Here is a 21,914-nt window from a genome sequence, read left to right on the forward strand (position 1 = left end):
GGAGACAAGGGAAGCATTGAACTACAGAAATTCAGCCGTGGCAATATATTCATTTTGACAATAGATAAACTACCAGATAAATATTATTTGTCAATAATAAATGTGTAGCTATATGCTTTATCAATACATAGTAAGTTCATAGGATTTTGTTGATTAATACATTGTTGTTGGTTGTGGTGCAGAAGAGCAGCACAAAAATGTTCCCTCTACAGGTGGCTAAGGATTTGGCCACCTCCATGTAGACGCAATTTGTCTTTTTCCCCTGCCCTGCTACAAAGTTTCTCCCTGCAGGCGGTCACTGAGTCCGAGGTGCTGAAGGAGCTCCTGAAACTTACCCCAAAAACCATCTGGGTCAGATGGTTTAGACTCTTTTATCTTTAAGGTTGCTGCCCCTATCATCGCCACGCCTATTCTCTGACGTTTTTAACCTGTCTTTCCTTTCTGGGGTGGTTCCGATTGCATAGAAGGCAGCCACGGTTCCTCCTTTATTTAAAGGGGGAGATCAAGCTGATCCTAACTGTTATAGGCCTATTTCTATTTTACCCTGTTTATCACAAGTGTTGGAAAAACTTGTCAATAATCAACTGACTGGCTTTCTTGATGTCTATAGTATTTTCTCTGGTATGCAATCTGGTTTCCGCTCAGGTTATGGATGTGTCACTGCAACCTTAAAGGTCCTCAATGATGTCACCATTGCCCTTAATAGTAGCACAATGTTGTGCTACTATTTGTATTGACTTGGTGAAAGCTTTTGATACGGTAGACCATTCCATTCTTGTGGGCCGGCTAAGGAGTATTGGTGTCTCTGAGGAGTCTTTGGCCTGGTTTGCTAAMTACCTCTCTCAAAGAGTGCACTGTATGAAGTCAGAACATCTGCTGTCTTAGCCACTGCTTGTCACCAAGGGAGTACCCCAAGGCTCAATCCGAGGCCCCACACTCTTCTCAATTTACATCAACAACATAGCTCAGGCAGTAGGAAGCTCACTCATCCATGTATATGCAGATGATACAGTCTTATACTCAGCTGGTCCCTCCCCGGATTCTGTGTTCAACGCTCTACAACAAAGCTTTCTTATTGTCCAACAAGCTTTCTATGCCCTTAACGTTGTTCTGAACACCTCCAAAACAAAGGTAATGTGGTTTGGTAAGAAGAATGCCCCTCTCCCCACAGGTGTTATTACTACCTCTGRGGGTTTAGAGCTTGAGGTAGTCACCTCATACAAGTACTTGGGAGTATGGCTASACGGTRCACTGTCCTTCTCTCAGCACATATCAAAGCTGCAGGCTAAAGGTAAATCTAGACTTGGTTTCCTCCATCATAATCGCTCCTCTTTCAACCCAGTTGCCAAACTAACCTTGATTCAGATGACCATCCTAACCATGCTAGATTTCGGAGACGTTATTTATAGATCGACAGATAAGGGTGCTCTCGAGCGTCTAGATAGGACACATCACTTCACTCTATACTCCTCTGTAAACTGGTCATCTCTGTATACCCATCGCAAGACCCACTGGTTGATGCTTATTTATAAAAACCCTCTTAGGCCTCACTCCCCCCTATCTGATATATCTACTGCAGCCCTCATCCTCCACATACAACACCCGTTCTGCCAGTCACATTCTGTTAAAGGTCCCCAAAGCACACACATCCCTGGGTCGCTCCTCTTATCAGTCCCCCCAGGAGGCCTTTTGGTAGGCCGTCATTGGAAATAAGAATTTGTTCTTAACCGACTTGCCTAGTTAAATAAAGGTAAACCATTTTTTCATAATATTATTATATCAAAGTGGCAATAAATACACATTCTAAAGGCTTTACATCATAGCATCATCTAACAATAGATTTCAGTGGAATTAAAATCTGTCAGATGAGGAAATCAAATGCATCTTATCAAACGTTTCATTTATAAAGTCAACATTTGCCAGAAAACATGCTGTGCGACTCCCAATGGAAATATGAGCCTGAATTTTTGTGATGGAACTGTGTGAGAACAAGGTTGATGTCTGTAAGAAACTCAAAGTGATTGAGACACAAGAAACAGCTTTGAGATATGGACTGACTCTGGATAATGCCTCTGTACTGTCAATGTAAAAACAACCAATTTAGAACATACATTTAATCTTATAATGAAGGTTATACCATGTTATGTCTCTTGATGTACCGTACCAGTCAAAAGTTTGAACACGCCTACCCATTCCATTCTGGAATCAAATCTTCAAAGTAGCCACCTTGACGACAGCTTTGCACACTCTTGGCATTCTCTCAACCACCTTTGTGAGGTAGTCACCTGGAATGCATTTCAATTAACAGGTGTGCCTTGTTAAAAGTTAATTTGTGGAATTTGTGGAATTTCATTCCTCTTAATGTGTTTGAGCCAAGCAGTTGTGTTGTGACAAGGTAGGGGTGGTATACAGAAGATAGCMCTATTTGGTAAAATACCAAGTCCATATTATGGCAAGAACAGCTCAAATAATCAAAGAGAAACGACAGTCCATCATTACTTTAAGACATGAAGGTCAGYCAATCCGGAAAATTTCAAGAACTTTGAAAGTTTCTTCAAGTGCAGTTGCAAAAACCATAAAGTGCTATGATGAAACTGACTCTCATGAGGACCGCCACAGRAAAGGAAAACCCAGAGTTACCTGCTGCAGAGGATAAGTTCATTAGAGTTACCAGCCTCAGAAATGGTCAATTAACTGCCCCTCAGATTGCACCTCACAGAGTTCAAGTAACAAACACATCTCAACATCAACTGTTCAGAKGAGGCTGCATGAATCAGGCCTTCATGGTCGAATCACTTCAAAGAAACAACTACTAAAGGACAGCAACAAGAAGAAGAGACTTGCTTGGGCCAAGAAACACTAGCAGTGGACATTAGACCGGTGGAAATCTGTCCTTTGATCTAATGAGTCCAAATTTTAGATTTTTGGTTTCCAACCGCCGTGTCATCCGTTCATGCAGAGTAGGTCAACGGATGATCTCTGCATGTGTGGCTCCCACCATGAAGCATGGAGGAGGAGGTGTGGGCGTGTTGCTGGTGACACTGTCAGTGATTTATTTTGAATTCAAGGCACACTTAACCAGCATGGCTACCACAGGATTCTGCAGCGATACGCCATCCCATCTGGGTTGTGCTTAGTGGGACTATCATTTGTTTTTCAACAGGACAATGACCCAAAACACACCTCCAGGCTGTGTAAGGGCTATTTGACCAAGAAGGAGAGTGATGGGGTGCTGCATCAGATGACCTGGCCTCCACAATCACCCGCGCCAATTGAGATGGTTTGGGATGAGTTGGACCGCAGAGTGAAGAAAAAGCAGCCAACAAGTGCTCAGCATATGTGAGAATTCCTTCAAGACTGTTTGAAAAGTATTCCAGGTGACTACCTCATGAATATATTTTGATTTGTTKAACACTTTTTTGGTTACTACATGATTCCATATGTGTTATTTAATAGTTTTGATGTCTTCACTATTATTCTACAATGTAKAAAATAGTACAAATTAAGAAAACTCTTGAATGAGTAGTGTCCAAACTTTTGACTGGTACTGTATCTAAATGTCAACTGACTGGTATTTAGTGAGGGTCGCTATGAGATGATTGCAAAACATTATGATGGTAACTGCGTCATAATTTATCAAAACAATGATTATCTTTGTAAAAATGAAAGGTGCATGTCAGTCACTGAGCTAAAACAGACACCTCATGTAACACTGTAACAACATACATTGATGTTTATTACATTAAAACACCATGAGGCTCACCTGCCCATGCCTCTGTCTRTGTATCTGTCTGTATCAGACACAATAGCTTCTGCTGTGTTGCGTCAGGCATGGGAGGTAGGAGGATAATTAGGACCCCAGAGATGCCTCTCTACCACGCAAGAAGCAATAGCAGCAGACATGCTGCAATCCCCTGCAATCCTTTCACCACTCCGCCATGCGCCACCGTTGCCTAGAAACAGGGGTCAAAGACCACCATGGCTACAGATACCCTGAAAGAGGGATGCATGGGAGGTAGGAGGATAAGAGCGAGAGATRCTGAGGAAAAGAGAGAGAYGCTGAGGAAAAGAGCGAGAGATGCTGAGGAAAGAGAGAGTGGTGCTGATTGAGAAACAACAAGAGAGGGAGAGAGAATGAAAGAGCGGGACAATGTCATTATCTGTCATTCTCTCTCTCACTCTTGTTGTTTCTCACTCAGCATCACTCTCTCTCTTTTCCTCAGCATCACTCACATGAGAATGACAGCGGGGGACTACATATCTTCATCACGATCTGCTACCCAAAACAACACCTCTACTGCAACAGTACATAAAAGGTTCATTTAAAGTGACTAGTTGACTTAAGGTAGGATAGAATAGAATTGAGCATTCATTAGTGAAATACAAGGAAGCCTATCCTCTAATCTGATGGATCTGTAGCTCCTTAAAAGCTTCTCAAGCAGCAACTGCGTCTGAGAGCAACGGGGGGATACATTAGGCAGTACGACTGGGTTTGGTGTGGTGCTGACTGAGAGCAACGGGGGGATACATTAGGCAGTACGACTGGGTTTGGTGTGGTACTGACTGAGAGCAACGGGGGATACATTAGGCAGTACGACTGGGTTTGGTGTGGTGCTGACTGAGAGCAACGGGGGGATACATTAGGCAGTACGACTGGGTTTGGTGTGGTACTGACTGGAGAGCAACGGGGGGATACATTAGCAGTACGACTGGGGTTGGTGTGGGTACTGACTGAGAGCAACGGGGGATACATTAGGCAGTACGACTGGGTTTGGTGTGGTACTGACTGAGAGCAACGGGGGATACATTAGGCAGTACGACTGGGTTTGGTGTGGTACTGACTGAGAGCAACGGGGGATACATTAGGCAGTACGACTGGGTTTGGTGTGGTACTGACCAGAGCAACGGGGGATACATTAGGCAGTACGACTGGTTTGGTGTGGTACTGACTGAGAGCAACGGGGGGATACATTAGCAGTACGACTGGGTTTGGTGTGGTACTGACTGAGAGCAACGGGGGGATACATAGGCAGTACGACGTGGGTTTGGTGTGGTACTGACTGAGAGCAACGGGGGGATACATTAGGCAGTACGACTGGGTTTGGTGTGGTACTGACTGAGAGCAACGGGGGGATTACATTAGGCAGTACGACTGGGTTTGGTGTGGTGCTGACTGAGAGGCAACGGGGGATACATTAGGCAGTACGAACTGGGTTTGGTGTGGTCTGACTGAGAGCAACACATCAAAACACTCAACAGGAAAACATTTCACCGAAGCATCGGTCACATGAGTCACCTGCTGGGAAGCATTGCAAAGTCATGTCAGCAATTGCACACCTTTACACCATCCTGCTGGTGGCTTCATGTAGTGTGAGTGTGTGTGTGTCAAGGGGACATGCTAATTGATTTCTTCTCCAGGGAAGTAATTTCATCATACTTTTGTTTTTAACTTTTGTCTTACACAATGCTTGCAGTACAGTCTCTCTGAGGATGGATGCCGTCTCGAAGGGATCTTCCCTGGAAATGAGAGTGAGTAAATCTAGTAGTGAGTGGGCAGGAGGGGGGAAATGTGTGTAAATAAAATAAAGTGAATAAAGGTGTGATTGAGAGGGAAAGGTGAAAATACACTAAATATACAAAAGTATGTGGACAAATCTTCAAATTAGCGGATTTGGCTATTTCAGCCCAGCCGTTGATGGCATGTGTATAAAATCGAACACAGAAGCCATGCAATCTCCATAGACAAACTTTGGCAATAGAATGGCCTTACTGAGGAGATCAGTGACTTTCAGTGTGGCACCGTCATAGGATGCCACCTTTCCAACAAGTCAGTTCGTCAAATTTCTACCCTGCTAGAGCTGCCCCGGTCAACTGTGCTGTTATTGTTAGTTTGATGTGGAAATGTCTCGGAGCAAAAATGGCTCAGCTGCGAAGTGGTAGGCCACACAAGCTCACAGAACGGGACCACCGAGTGCTGAARTGGGTAGCGCGTAAAAATAGGCTGTCCTGGGTTGCAACACTTACTACCGAGTTCCAACTGCMTCTGGAAGCAACATTAGCACAATTACTGTTCGTTGGGACCTTCATGAAATGGGTTTCCATGGCTGAGCAGCCRTACACAAGCCTAAGATCACCATGCGCATTGCCAAGCGTCGGCTGGAGTGGTGTAAAGCTCGCCGCCAGTGGAAATGCGTTCTCTGGAGTGATGAATCACTCTTGACCATCTGGCAGTCCAACGGACAAATCTGGGTTTGGCGGATGCCAGGAGAACGCTACCTGCCCGAATGCATAGTGCCAAATGTAAGGTTAGGTGGAGGAGGAATAATGGTCTAGGGTTGTTTTTCATGGTTCGGGCCCCTTAGTTCCAGTGAAGGGAAATCTTAACGCTACAGTATACAATGACATTCTAGATGATTCTGTGCTTCTAACTTTGTGGCAACAGTTTGGGGAAGGCCCTTTCATGTTTCAGCATGACAATGCCCCTGTGCACAAAGCGAGGTCCATACAGAAATGGTTTGTCGAGATTGGTGTGGAACAAACTTGACTGGCCTGCACAGAGCCCTGAGCTCAACCCCATCGAACGCCTTTGGGATGAATTGGAATGCCGATTGCAAGCCAGGCCTAATTGCCAAACATCAGTGCCCGACCTCACTAATGCTCGAGGCTGAATGGAAGCAAGTGCCCGCAGCAATGTTCCAACATCGTGTGGAAAGCCTTCCCAAAAGAGTGGAGGCTGTTATAGCAGAAAAGGGTAGACCAACTCCATATTAATGCCCATGATTTTGGAATGAGATGTTCGACAAGCAGGTGTCCACATACTTTTGGTCATGTAGTGTAGATAGATGACTAGGTTTATGATGTGAATTGTGGAGAATTTTTAAGGGAGTACAACCCCCCTTGGGTTGTGCCATGGCGGAGATCTTTGTGGGCTATACTCGGCCTTGTCTCAGGATGGTAAGTTGGTGKTTGAAGATATCCCTCTAGTGGTGTGGGGGCTGTGCTTTGGCAAAGTGGGTGGGGTTATATCCTGCCTGTTTGGCCCTGTCCGGGGGTATCATCGGATGGGGCCACAGTGTCTCCTGACCCCTCCTGTCTGCCTCCAGTATTTATGCTGCAGTAGTTTATGTGTCGGGGGGCTAGGGTCAGTCTGTTATATCTGGAGTACTTCTCCTGTCTTATCCGGTGTCCTGTGTGAATTTAAGTATGCTCTCTCTAATTCTCTCTTTCTTTCTTTCTCTCTCTCGGAGGACCTGAGCCCTAGGACCATGCCTCAGCATGATGACTCCTTGCTGTCACCAGTCCACCTGGCCGTGCTGCTGTTCCAGTTTCAACTGTTCTGCCTGCGGTTATGGAACCCCTACCTGTCCCAGACCTGCTGTTTTCAACTCTTAATGATCGGCTATGAAAAGCCAACTGACATTTATTCCTGATTATTATTTGACCATGCTTGTCACTTATGAACATTTTGAACATCTTGGCCATGTTCTGTTATAATCTCCACCCGGCACAGCCAGAAGAGGACTGGCCACCCCTCATAGCCTGGTTSCTCTCTAGGTTTCTTCCTAAGTTTTGGCCTTTCTAGGGAGTTTTTCCTAGCCACCGTGCTTCTACACCTGCATTGCTTGCTGTTTGGGGTTTTAGGCTGGGTTTCTGTACAGCACTTTGAGATATCAGCTGATGTAAGAAGGGCTATATAAATACATTTGATTTGATTTACAGTTAGTTATTCAGGAAGGTGCAACATTATACAAAAAATACAGACATCCTGGTATGGTGTAGGTTAAAACTGACATGATTCTCTGTCACTGACTCATGCGAGTTCTATAAATKACATTTTTATCTCCAGCGTTGTGAACTTTCACTCCACTGAACACACCCCAGGTGACCACACCGTGCCTGCTTTGTAAACACTTCAACACAATGCTAATGCTAGACAGAAAGCCTAATGGTTTTACATGTAATGGCTGTGCCGACAAAAGGCATTGAATCTAAATGTGACAAAGGGCTGGACTCAATCTGTATCGCTGAAGTGTTATAGATTGCATGGTGGAAATGTAAAAGTCRTTTCYSATTGAGCCGAYATGTGCAGCGTTTACCGTGAATGCAGTCTCCGCTAACAGAGGAACGTTGCCTTTAAATTTCAATCACACTTTAACGCTGAACTTCAGCGACWCAGATTGAATCCAACCCAAAGTCCATATCATTAGTCATTGAAGTTATTGACATGAACTGACTTCTGTGTAATACAATAACAGACATATAGGTTTGGATGACCCCACACAAGAGTCAAAGTATATACTCCTAATATTGTAGCTACACAGCAAATTGGCCAGTGTTACCTAGTGTTGATTTTCAGTGTTACATTTCTAGTGTTGATCCAAGTGTTAAATGAACACAGTGGTAAATTAACCCCATTGTTGGTGTTAATAACCAGAGTTGMACCAAAACCACACCCATCATTAACATATTTCCCAGCATGCTCTATTGCCGGTTGATTTTTAGAGTTTGTTTCAATATCTATGTTTTTGCATGTACATTGTTTGATGAATTAATCCTGTAAACTCAAATATAAATAACATACATTTTTCTAAACTAATCCAATCTGTTACTTGGACTTATTGCACCCGTTACTGAAATGGTTGTACCAGTTTAGATGGTTTAGGTAGTCTCATAWCATATTCTTCCCGAATGTTTATCGATGTGCATTTATAAASTATTTTGAATGTGTTGCATCATTTGACTCGGCTCATCATTAACCATCTAGAACCATAGAATACATAAACAGTAATAGGATCTAACTCAGAATTCTATGACAAGATACATGACGAAATTGAAAAGCTCTAATGTAATGCCCAGAAAGTAAGCTACCATTGTGTCAGATCATGACATGCACGATCAAATACATTTTTACCTTGTCAAWTGATTAGATTGCCTGCAAAAAAATGTAAGATTGTTTTTTTACGTACTGCAAAAATGAGCGTGGACCAGAATGAAGCGCTCTCCCCTCTATTTACTGTTTATGCAGTGAGGATTCACAATCTTCAGATAATTCATTTGTAACTTATTTGCAGATAAGGGTTGTTGAAACTCAAAAAGCAATAGTAGCAGTATGGAAATCAGGGATCYAAATGAACGRCTCTTTTACCGATGCGATTCGGTTCCCAACGTTCACCAAAAAGAACCCCTCAAAGTCTCATTCGTTCGCGAACAATCCATCACTGCTTCCCAACCCGGCAGTCACAGTCGTCCTGAATCCAGKTTGCTGGTGAATAAAATAAAAAATACATTGGATATCCCCACTCGGGCTGGATTCCAACAGGAATTACACATCATTTTGCAAGCCATCATAATGCAACTTGTATGCCTGAAAACCATCAGTTTCAGGGCACTSTATAAGGGCAAAACTATGCTCTCAAATAAGGCCATATTACTTGTTGCATTGCGTTTAAGAATTTAATTTGAATAATAACATATTTGCTTAGGATCTCACTTGAAGKGCACAGGACTGAAAATGGATGAATAAATGCAACTAAGTCTCTGTCACTAACAAATAGTCATGGTGGGGTAAATACAACTTACTTGTGGCAAGGTACTCTTGGAAATATGCAAATAAGGCTTTACACATAACAATAATTTACTTTAAACACTGGAAAATTTACTGTGTATCTAACATTTGCTGTTACAGCTAGAATGTTGAATTATGCAAGGGAGAGACTGACAAYGAAGTCACCTCTGGTCGAGTCACGAGTCATCAAAAACACGACTTGAATCCAAGTCTAGTCCCAGTGCTGGTACTACAACACTGCTTTCCAGTCAAATAATCACACCAACAGAATTTATCCCGATTCTTCACGTAATTGACATGTAAAAGCAGATGCTTAGTTGTTGCTTTTCCAAAGTCCTAATCACGTTAAAGTCAAGATTCAGTCTTTTGAATGTTACACTGCTCAGAGATGCACAAAATCTATATAACATTCAAAGTGGGTGAATCCTTCCTTTAACCKGCTTAGGAACATTCAGAATGTGTTAAGATGAATATAGACAGTCCATTATGATTATGGTGTGAAACAAGGCTTTATTTATCAACTACGGTATGATCACAAATACCATCTGCTAATAATAATAGAGTTCTAAATACACCACTTACCTAGATTTAGATGAACATTTCAAAACTGATACAATTCAAACACTTAAAACATTTACAATAAAAACAAGCTCCATAGGGCATGAATAAATTACATTGCTGGGTCAGTAAGTAAGGCATACAACAGTACATAACATACAAGATTAAAAACTATAATAAATATAAAATCAGTGCAACAGTCACTTGAGTGTTTTGAGGTACAGYGCGGGTAAAATTTGATGCCAAATCCTATTGGCCTAGGACCACCTTTGTTCTAATTGACCTAAAAACATATGTTGCATTGCAACCAGTCAAAAGTSTAATAGAAAATTATGGAAAAACATTTATTTTCGGAGCTCTTGGACCAGAGGTGTGGCTGATGTTGAAATGCTTAGCAGATTGGCCCAGATCTTCTCTCTGTGAGACTGACTGAAGCAGTAGCCAATGGYATGCTCTGCTTCCTGGATCCTCCTTCGGAACCGGCCTCTGTCTCGGGCTAGCTCCTCCCAGGGTCCTTTGCGAGACACATGCCGAGCGAAGGGCCAAGTACGCATCACGTGGACCTGAACAAGTGGTGAGAACCGCACCTAAAACATACAAAACAGGTGTCAGAGTCAGATAAGGTCTTCTTCAATCTCACATTATTGTAGTTAAAAATTTAACAGAATGGKCAGTTTTAGTTCCATTTAAATATCCTAATCCAGTTGTTAAAAAGAGCATTTGACTGGAGTATCAGCAGACTGACTCGCACAACACCAATTAACTGGAACTGAACTCTCTGCTGACTCGTATCACATGACAGGGTTAGTCATGACAACCTCTGTTGTTGCTAACCAACCATAAACAAGGGCTTGGGTGCGTGCTTATGAGGCAGAAGTGTCCTATTGACTGACCTCACCATAAATAATACTATAAGTGACATGACCTTTTTGTAATCACATACATTGGTTGTTAATACCAAGTTTTGAGTAAATTAGTGGTTCTACCATCCTAACATTCAGTTCCTAATATTCAAGTAGTGTGAACTGGATTTCTTGTGTGTTCATGTTTAGCTAATATGTCAAGTTTGAGCTATAAATATCCCATGTTTAGTTGTGTATGTTTATATGGACGCTGTGATAGTGGTATATCATGTTTAAAGTGGTAACGCTAGAACTAGGACTATAGACTGAGGGATGTAGWACACGGAGAACTATAATAACCTTTTTTAGAGGATGGATATCCTTGTCTTCCTGTGTAACTTTAGCTTCAGGTCTCCTCCAGGGCACCAGTGTAGTAGCTGGGTGGCAATGCTGCTTCTGCTGTCTCTTGGGTAGACAAGGCTTTGTGGGCCTGGTTGTTTGGGGGCTTTTGGTCCCCCTCTGCTTAGCCTGGYCAAGTGGTGTCTCTGTGGGGCAGCTCTGTGGACTGAGTGGGTCTTTAGTGCTGAAGGCAGGTGGTTCTGTGGTTTTAGGGGATCTCTGGAAGCATGTACGGAAGTTCAGAGGGTGGTAAAGGTCGTCGTTTTGGGAGAGGGACATCCATAGATGCTGCTCCTCATCATCCTCAGAAGAGGAATGGCCCACGCTCTCCCTCTCTGTGTCAGAAGAACATGAGGTCATGACTGAGGCCCTTTCAGCTTCCTGGAAGTGTTTAAGTGTTTTGTCTGTGTGAGGGACTGAGCTGACTACAGATGCCGTGAAGCACATGGGGTTATATGGGTCGGTAGGGCTGGTGAAGAGCTCCCAGAGCCTCTCACTCTCCTCTTTGTCTAGGTCTGCGCACGAACCTTCAGAACTGCCCCAGCTGCTTTCACTATCTGAACGGCTGCTCCAGAAGTTCACGCCACCGCAGGTCTCTTGAAGTTCTTCGCCGGGCCTGCTGGATAAGTTACATTCGAGGCGGCTCCCAACACAATCTTCATTTTTTGTTTCCCCCATATTGGAGCAGCTTGAAWTGCAGRSGGRGAAAGASAAGGGSTTGTARGGGTCGCTGGAGATGGMCARGGACTCSCAAAGTGCTTTACTGTCCTCGCTGTCAAACTCACCCATGTTTCGGTCATCCTCYTTWCCCCAGTWAASAYYCAKATCATCTTCRGTGGTGTCATGTTTGGKTTTGAAGTCAAACRCTTTCTCCTTGTTSTTGCRASACATTTCATCYRAGCTGGAGCTRCWRTCAGYGCTGCTCAYWAACAGGTTMCAGTCACCTGGAAAGCCCAGTTTCCAGCTGGGGTGGAGTCCAAGGCAAAGTCCATCTTCGCTATCCATTGTGGCACGGGACACAAAGTCGTCCACCAATCCACAGCACAGCTCCTCAGCCCGTAGGCTGGACAGAAGGGACCCTGCGTGGGAATTCCCAGAGAAAGAATCACCCACGTCCCCACAGAAATTCGATAGGGGGTTAGAGCCAGCAAGCATGACACTTTCTTCGCGGTCAAACAATGAGGAGAAGAGGAAGGATTCGGCTGGATTTGATGCCGTGGTCATGTGCTGGACGTGTTGACCAGTTTCATCCGTGATTCTCAGGTGGACTTCAAACCTGAACATTTGGAAAACTGTTAAAAGGAAACAAAAAAGATTAGGCTCACAATATCAAATTCTCAAAAAAAAATCTATTTTTGCCTGATTAAACCAGACTATGGATTTAACAATCAACAAAAATATGACAATATTATGGCAACAGTAGTTCCATATTCGGCATTTGTTACTTTGTAACGCCACTAGTACATTCTGTCCGTGTTCTAAAACGTAAGCTACCGATATATTGTTACCAAAGACAGTACAGTAGGGTTTAGAAACTGGGTCTGTTACTGTCGCCTGTTGTACTATATCAGGACAAAACACAWGTTAGCAGTCTGACCAGGGCCACATTTCCCACACATACAAAATAAACAGTGAGGTTTCTGTTGCATCAAATTACCTGCCAAGAAGCTGTAGTAAATGACATGGACCAACACCCGTAGTTGTTCCCACAGTACGGTCAGTACGTGCTTGGTCCACGGTAGAAGCGCCATACCCCCGTCGCCAAACCTCTCCATCGCAGTTCGATGAGAACCCTTCCTAAAATCAACACGTGATGCCATTTTTTCTTGAGCGATGTCCATTATTCTAGGAATTATCCTCACGTATTCTGATATTCCTCGTCTAAAACAAATAGATTATTCTCCGTCGTCAGTTGTACTGTACGAAAAGGCTTCATTTTCACCAGAATATATTTCTTTCCACCTATATAAAATCTCAAATGYTGATTAGTGGCGCCATGTTTTCAGTCGTTCTTGTTGTAGCTAGTAGAGTGAATGTCAAATTATTGCGACACTGCCCTACTATAAACAAGTCGTGTCGTCATAACATGATGTGATTGGACAAACAAGTGGTGTCGTAAAGACATGTGATTGGGCAAAGTTAGTGTCAGTTACACCCAAGTACCTCATTGTAGACACTCCCTCTGTTTAAGTGACGCACTGAAAGTGCCCGTGAATTCCCGTTTACCCYTTTCGGTCAGCGTGAATGTAAATTTAAGACGGCACAATAACAAAGACAGAAGCTTTCACTATCCATCTCATGCCGAAGTGTTATTCAATGGTGGGCTTCATGAAGCCAAACAAACTATTCTCAAACATTTCCTCTTCAAATAAAAGACAAATTAATATTTTAATCCAAATTCTTTATTTCTCCAAAACGTGATGATTATGCCACCAGAGCAGAAGCTGTTGACGACTCACTGTAGAACAGAAACAGATGGAAATGATTAGAAATAGGAAAACACAATTCTACTTTTATAAACCAAAAGTTTAACACCAAACAACCATGAGGAGAATACATAACTGCTTTGCATTTCAATACCCAACATAAATCCGGGAAACCACACTTTCACTTCAAGGCTTTACTTTAAAATCCTAAATAATGACTTTCACTTTCTAATCATTTATATCTGACCCCAGATCAGTCTGAATCAGCCTTTGTGAATCAAATGAATAGAGTACTGGAAATCCCAGGAACTAAACCATTGGTTGGAGTGTTTATACAATACTGTTTGAAGGTGACTGGTAGAGTTGACACAGTGCAGCCACTCTGCTAATTGACCTCCAATGTTCCTCTGGCACAAAATAAATCTCATCTCTTACAGAGCAGGACAATGAATTGTGCAGGATGAATGGCATAGACAGAGGCTTGACACAGTAAAATAATGGGATTTATCAGGGGTAAAACATTTCCCTGACAGAGGTTTTGGGTACATACTACTTCCAGTTGGGAGCAAGTACTCTCCTGGTCTTATAGTAACGGGCCAGCCTGTGGATCCTGCTCTCGGTGAGGATCAGGCGGAACTTGGCATCCTTGTCCTGCAAAGAACACCGGTACAGATATTAGCATATCTAGAAACAAAAATCTTGACAATCGATTCTTGAAGAGTGTGAACATGACTCCTCCCCACACGTAGTACAAAAACACCCGGCCAAGAAGGGAGTGTGCTGTCCATGATATGGCTCAAAATATGCTGTAATCAACATACTTTTGTGTATATATAGTGTATGTGGACACCCTTTCAAATTAGTGGATTCAGCCACAACCGCTGCTGACAGATGTATAAAATTAAGCACACAGCCATGCAATCTTCATAAACAAACATTKGCAGTAAATTGGCCTTACTGGAGAGCTCAGTGACTTTCAACRTGGCACCATCATAGGATACCCTTTCCAACAAGTTAGTTCATTACATTATTGCCCTGTTAGAGCTACCCGGTCAACTGTAAGCTCACAAAAATCATCTGTCCTCTGTTGCAACACTCACTACCGAGTTCAAAACTGCCTTTGGAAGCAACGTCAGCACAATAACGGTTCATCGGGAGCTTCGTATAATGGGTTTCCRTGGTCGAGCAGCCGCACACAAGCTTAAGATCATGCGAAATGCCAAGCGTTGGCTGGAGTGGTGTAAAGCTCGCCGCCATTGGACACTGGAGCAGTGGAAAAGCGGTGTCTGGAGTGATGAATCACACTTCACCATCTGGAAGTTTGATGGATGAATCTGGGTTTGGCAGATGCCAGGAGAACCCTACCTGCTCGAATGCATAGTGCCAACTGTAAAGTTTGGTGGAGGAGGAATAATGGTCTGGGGCTGTTTTTCCATGGGTCGGGCTAGGCCCCTTAGTTCCAGTGAAGGGAAATCTTAACACTACAATGTTATTGACATTCTAGATGATTCTGTGCTTCTAACTTTGTGGCAACATTTCGAGGAAGGCCCTTTCCTGTTTCAGGATGACAATGCCCCTACGCACAAAGCGAGGTCCATACAGAAATGGTTTGTCGAGATCGGTGTGGAAGAACATGACTGGCCTGCATAGAGCCCTGACCTCAACCCCATCAAACACCTTTGGGATGAATTGGAACGCCGACTGCGAGCCAGGCCTAATCGATCAACATCAGTGCCCGACCTTACTAATGCTCGTGGCTGAATGGACGCAACACATGCATTCTGGTTCTTTCAAAACCTGCCTGACATCTGGTTACATGTCTTGTGTAGCTCATTCCCAAAAATGTGTCCCCTTTTCTCTTCCATAGACGTAGGCAAGAGCACCGTCTATTAGTTTCGACCCCATAACGTTCACTTCTATCAGATCGATGGAGTGACTTGAGGGCCTGAAGGGACAGCTTTCTGAATACAATACAGCATAAGTAAACAAATCTCCAAACCCTTGAAGTAAAAACTGATCGATCATGACTAGATTTCACCCATCAAATCAAACTTTTTCTAATACAACAAGCGTAGACCTTACTGTGAAATCAAGCCATATTTGATCAGCCATTAGCCTACAAGGAAGGACACATTTTTTTAATGTTATTTGAGCCTGCTCACCTTTCTGCTCCTCTCCAGATGCTTCCTGACAGCCACAGCCTTCTTGATGAGGTGATACAGGTCCTCTGGGAGGTCTGGGGCCAGGCCCTTGGTTTTAAGGATCCTCAAAATCTTGTTGCCGGTGACAAAGCGCACCTGGGCCACACCGTGGGAGTCCCTCAGAATGACACCTGGACACAGAGGGGGAGGAAGGAAAGGTCAGAGTCAACTGGACAGTCAAGAGAAATGACCTAAATCAAGGCTGGATGCCTGTCTGTTTGGCATGACAACGCCGTCTGCCTATGAAGAAATGGACAGGCACCGGAGCTAGCCAAAATCCATCTCAACAACAAATAGATACTAATCTCTCTCATTCATGGACTGTCTTGCTAGAGGAACATTTTTGCTGTTACTAATATGAATACTTAGTATTGATAGATTTTATATTGAACAAAAATATCAAACGCAACATGCATGTTTCATGAGATGCCATTATTCATAAAAAATAAAAATAAAATACACAAAAGGTTTGGCATATCAAGAAGCTGATTAAACAGCAGGATCATTACACAGGTGCACCTTGTGCTGGGGGCAATAAAAGGCCACTAAAATGTGCAGTTTTGACACAACACAGTGCCACAGATGTCAAGTTTTGAGGTAGTGTGCAATTGACAAGCTGACTGCAGAGCTGCTGCCAGAGAATTGAATACTAATTTCTCTACCATAAGCTGCCACCAACGTCGTTTTAGAGAATTTGGCAGTATATCCAACCGGAGACTACGTGTAACCATGCCAGCTAAGGACCTTCACATCCAGCTTCTTCACTTGTGGGATCATCGGAGACCAGCCACCTGGACAGCTACTGAAATTGTGGCTTTGCACAACTGAATAATTTCTTTACAAATTGTCAGAAACTGACTCAAGGAAGTGTATCTGCGTGCTCATCATCCACACTGACTGCAGTTTGGCGTTGTAACACTTCAGTGGACAAATGTTCACCTTCGATGTCCACTGGCACGCGGGAGAAGTGTGCTCTTCATGGATGAATCCCGGTTTCAACTGTACCAGGAAGATGGCAGACTGCGTGTATGGCGTCATGTGGTCGAGTGGTTTGCAGATGTCAATGATTGAACAGAGTGCCYCATGGTGGTGGTGGTGGGGTTATGGTATGGGCAGGCATAAGCTATGGACACAATTGTATTTTAATCGACGGCTATTTGAATGCAGAGATACCGTGATGAGATCCTGAGGCCCATTGTCGTGYCATTCATTCCCCGCCACCACTTCAGCCTGATAATACACGGCCTCATGTTGCAAGGATCTGTACACAATTCCTGGAAGTTGAAAATGTCCCATTCCTGCATACTCACCTGACATGTCACCCATTGAGCATGTGTGGGATGCCCTGGATCGACATGTACGACAGCATGTTCTAGTTCCCGCCAATATCCAGCAACTTCGTACAGCCATTGAAGAAGAGTGCAACAACATTCCACAGGCCACAATCAACATCCCAATCAACTCTATATGAAGGAGATGTGTCGTGCTGCATGAGGCAAATGGTGGTCATACCAGGTATTGACTGGTTTTCTGATCCAGGCATCTGTGACCAACAGATGCATATCTGTATATTCCCCRGCATGTGAAATCCATAGATTAGGGCCTAATGAATTTATTTCAATTGACTGATTTCCGTATATGAACTGTAACTCAGTAGAATCTTCTTGCATGTTGCGTTTATATCTTTTTGTTAGTGTATTCGCTAGTAAAAAAAAAATTACCATTTAAAAAACATGACAGGGATATCACAAAAAAAGTCTGACGTATTTCCAGTGTGGTCCCAGAACTGGATTAGACCGTTTCTTTTCTTTTAATGAGTCCCATAGGGCGGCGCACGTTGGCCCAGCGCCGCCCGGGTTTGGCCGTCATTGTAAATAAGAATTTGTTCTTAACTGACTTGCCTAGTTAAATACAGGTAAAATATATATATATATATATATATATATAAAAATATATATTTCTATATTTGTAACTACGTTATGGTCAACATGGGCTTTGAGTTGATGTGATAATTTGTTCCACTCAACAGCGCCGGTATATAAAAARGTCTTAGATACTCTTAAATATATTAAGAGTCTCTGGTGCTGTATTGGTAGACATCTCTAATATAAGTAAAATAATAATAGTACCTGGGGGCTGAGTCAGTAATAACTCTATAGAACAGACAAAGCTGAGTTAATATGACAATTCTCTACAGATAACCAGCCTAGCTGATATTCAGTTAAAGGCCCACTATGCAGAAATCGCTCCAGCATTTCCTGCCTGCTAAAATTSTAATAGTTTGCCTAATTTCAGTTTGTGACAAAATAAGCAAGAATAGTGTTGAGAATCATTGTACCATCGAAACCGCTGTGAAATATATTTTCCATTACTAAAAATATTGTATTTTCAGCTGTTTGAAGCCAATGTACAAAACCAAAAGACGCTAAATCGAAACTTAACGGGAAGAATAGAAATTGCGCACTTGGAACCGATCTACTGCTTCTTAAGACTTGCTTTCGATGACAGATCTGTAACTCATTTCTATATGAATTTGGTCATGTCCCCCAAAAAGTTATATACTGCAGCGTTAAGAGTGATTAACACAATGCTTAGCATATTTATACATTTCCCCTTTCTGTATGCATGATTTCCAGTGTTTTTACTGTAAGTTGCTCTGGATAAGAGTGTCTGCTAAATGACTTGAACGTAAATGTTTAGAGAACATTTTGTACGCTCTAATTAGAATATAAAGCACCTGTCTCCAAGAGCCCAGTTAGACATTATGTAATTCTGTGCTGGAGGTGTTCTCCTTGAATTAAACCAGATTGATAATATCAATACAAAAATCAATGACAGCTCTACTTTTGTGTTCATTCCTATTACACTGTGGAGTACTTAACCTTACCAATCTGAGAGGGGGTCAATCCCTTCTTGGCCAGCTTGAAGATCTGTTCCTTGACATCATCAGAGGCCAGCTTCAGCCACTGGAAGAGAAGACCATAAGAGTATTACGGCCGATGATCACCTCACGCAACCCAAACTCAAAACAGATATGAAAATGTTCCTCAATCCAGGATTTGAGTCGGAATAGGCTATTCCCGATTATCCGTCAACTCAAAGAGGCAAATAAAATGTATCAAAATGCTAAAGCAGGCCAATGGAATCCAAAGTGTGACGCATATTGTTGGGATGAAAAGTTGCCGTAGGAGTCTTGGAATACAATGGGCAGGCTGCTTTAGCGTTAGCTACCTAGCTTGCAGTTGGAAAGCAGCGTTTTATTAAAGAACTAGGCATATTTTTTATAATTTATTTGGCGCTTTTTGTTGCACCGTACTAAAGCATTTTGCAACAATGTGCCACTAATAAATACCCCCCAGGACCGAGGAACCTTTTCATATCAGTTTGGAGTCAGTGTCCAGCGAGCAGATCAGGAAATGACGACAGTAACACCTAGCCACACTCTGTAACCCAGTATGTGGTGTTCACACACACTGTTACATATTGCTATTGGCTCCATACTCACCAAATACAGAAGCATTTCAACCAAACTTAACTTGTCGATACTTTCTTGTTTTGGAAAGTGGCTTATAAACTCCTGTGGCTAGCTGCCCATGATAACCAGGCAGTCAGAAAATGCTCAGTCATTTCATTTATTTTTCTGCACCATGCACAAATTACATTTGAGTAATTTAGCAGATGGGCGATTTACAGAAGCAATTTGGGTTAAGTGCCTTGCTCAAGGGCACAATGACAGATCTTTCACCTAGTTAGGTCAGAGATTCCAACCAGCAACCTTTCGGTTTCTGGCCTAACGCTCTTAACCGCTAGACTACCTGCTGCCCCAAATAATAAACATACTGCCATCGTCTTTCCAATATCATCTCATTGATCAAGAGGAGCAGGTAACGACTCATAATCCAAGTTGCACTGTGACATGCAGTACTTTGGGGTGGACTATTTGTGGCACACCACAGCGAAACGTTGTCACGGAAAACGTTTATTCCTAACGCTTTGCAACTTGACATAAATGCGGTTGACTTCCGTTATGTTCTTAAACAGTAGTCGTAGTTAAATCAGCATCGCTCTGCTGCCCTGCTTCAAAATAATGATATTCCCAAAATATGCCACGAAACAGAACTAAAACCTTTTTACATCATGTTTCAAAGCAATTGGAGTAAACGGTTTCCATTGCAAAACGTTATGCTACGGTGTGACACGAATGAATACACCCACCTTGATCTATGAGAAGAGATCTTAGAGAGATCAGATGGCGAGAATTCAGAAAGTATCGCCAAGTTCAAATCTGATTAAATTGGACTGCAACAGGTAGGTTGTCCAGTCACCTTCTTACTTACCCGTCTTATGTAGATAGTAGACACTAGCTGCCTACATCCACTCGTATAGTAAACAGCAGACCAATATTGACCCAACAATATTGATGAACCGTTATACTTACAGTGGGGACACTTCGCCTGTAAGGCAACGCCGACTGGGACAAACCCTTTCTGCAACAATAATTATAGAAGTAAACTGGGACTGTAAAAAAGTTGCAAAAAGTTGAGTGTGGTGCAATTCATTGGCTACAAAATAAATGAACCAACTGAGGTGGCAATAGCGCGATAGCTAAATCTGTCAAATACCAACTAGCCAATGGCTCTATTTTAGACAATACGACAAAAAAAAAGAGGGCGTAGGCCTGACTAACTCATTAATAAGCCAGTGATAAAAACTGCGTCGTGGATCCTTTAGCTTGTCGACTTTACATCCGACATGATTATGAATACAATGAAGTTTGTTGACTAACTAACATTAGCTAGCGGCARCTAGCTTATTGCTGGGTAGCTTGTTCAAACCAATTAATTGGAACTGGGGCAATTTCGACGTTTCAATGTGGATGTCATGTGTACACAATATATTCCCATTGTATAAATGGTAAATACATGTAATTTAGAAAAACACTTTAGTACGTTGAAAATAAAGCTTACCCCGGAGCGTGCATGCGACCCATGATGTCGGTAGAGGAAGAGAGGACTTCCACCCGACTGAAAGGACTACTTTGTGTCTGTGGGGGGAAATGACGACAGACGTTCTTGAGTAGATAGCCACAATCCTGAATTTCAAAATAGACATTGGATTTCAAGTAAAAAATATATTGCATTTAGGGACAGATTTCAAATATTTATTTTTGTCAATAACTAAAAAAACACTGTATTCTTACAACTATTTCATAAGTTTATACAACTGTAACCCCTGGCTTTTTATCCTTATTTTTCTTTTTTTTTTCTTTTAGGAACTTTAACTTTTGAAAGTAAATTCCTGTGATTTAAAAAAAAAAACTTTTAATGCTATTTTATGTTTATTCAGAAAAATATACATGTAGTGATGTCTTATGTTAAAAAATATATATAATAAAAAAAATACTTTACTTTTTTTTTTATTGCTGAATTTCTTTCTCAGCTAAATGAACCGCAGCCCCGCAACTTGTTTAGCTGTAATGCTGAGGGATGGAGCTGGAGATATATCCACTCTCAAATCAACCCTATTTTTGGTCAGATGAGTAGTATAATTTTATTTTTGGGCTGTAACATGGAAAGAATGCTTGTCTATCTATACCCAACAAAAATATAAACAACATGTTTCATGAGCTGAAATAAAAGATCCCAGAAATTTCCCATAAGCCAAAAAAGCTTATTTCTCTCAAATGTTGTTCACAAATTTGTTTTACAGCCCTGTTATTGAGCATTTCATCTTTCCCAATATATTGCATCCACCTGACAGGTGTGGCATATCAAGAAGCTGATTAAACAGCATGAGTATTACACATGTGCACCTTGTGCTGGGGACAATAAAAGGCCACTCTAAAATGTGCAGTTTAGTCACACAACACAATGCCACAGATGTCTCGAGGGAGCGTGCGATTGACATGCTGACTGCAGGAATG

The 21,914-nt window shown here is 42.4% G+C and overlaps 2 protein-coding genes across 2 annotated transcripts; both read right to left on the reverse strand.

Moving 5' to 3' along the window:
• Positions 1-10,055: 10,055 nt before the first annotated feature.
• LOC111971780 (protein phosphatase 1, regulatory subunit 15B) lies at positions 10,056-13,378 on the reverse strand. Its single transcript, XM_023998594.2, has 3 exons — positions 13,022-13,378; positions 11,326-12,656; positions 10,056-10,710 (listed from the first exon to the last, which is right to left on the reverse strand). The coding sequence occupies exons 1-3, from the start codon at positions 13,203-13,205 to the stop codon at positions 10,468-10,470; spliced, it is 1,758 nt and encodes a 585-aa protein (XP_023854362.1). The 5' UTR covers positions 13,206-13,378; the 3' UTR covers positions 10,056-10,467.
• A 366-nt stretch (positions 13,379-13,744) lies between these two features.
• On the reverse strand, positions 13,745-21,056 carry LOC111971954 (small ribosomal subunit protein uS15). Its single transcript, XM_023998744.2, has 6 exons — positions 20,959-21,056; positions 20,430-20,478; positions 18,879-18,957; positions 15,953-16,122; positions 14,341-14,441; positions 13,745-13,822 (listed from the first exon to the last, which is right to left on the reverse strand). Exons 1-6 carry the CDS (start codon positions 20,979-20,981, stop codon positions 13,789-13,791), a joined length of 456 nt encoding a protein of 151 aa, XP_023854512.1. The 5' UTR covers positions 20,982-21,056; the 3' UTR covers positions 13,745-13,788.
• Positions 21,057-21,914: the final 858 nt, after the last annotated feature.

This window comes from Salvelinus sp. IW2-2015, linkage group LG13 (genome assembly GCF_002910315.2).
Source record: "Salvelinus sp. IW2-2015 linkage group LG13, ASM291031v2, whole genome shotgun sequence".
Taxonomy (NCBI): Eukaryota; Metazoa; Chordata; class Actinopteri; order Salmoniformes; family Salmonidae; genus Salvelinus; species Salvelinus sp. IW2-2015.

Excerpts from the sequence above, each read along its gene's own strand:
- LOC111971954 (XM_023998744.2), bottom strand. The coding sequence starts at position 20,981 with ATGGGTCGCATGCACGCTCCGGG. Across the intron at positions 20,479-20,958 it reads GGTCGCATGCACGCTCCGGG|AAAGGGTTTGTCCCAGTCGG; the intron begins GTAAGCTTTATT and ends TTATTGTTGCAG. Across the intron at positions 18,958-20,429 it reads ACAGGCGAAGTGTCCCCACT|TGGCTGAAGCTGGCCTCTGA; the intron begins GTAAGTATAACG and ends CTTCTCTTCCAG.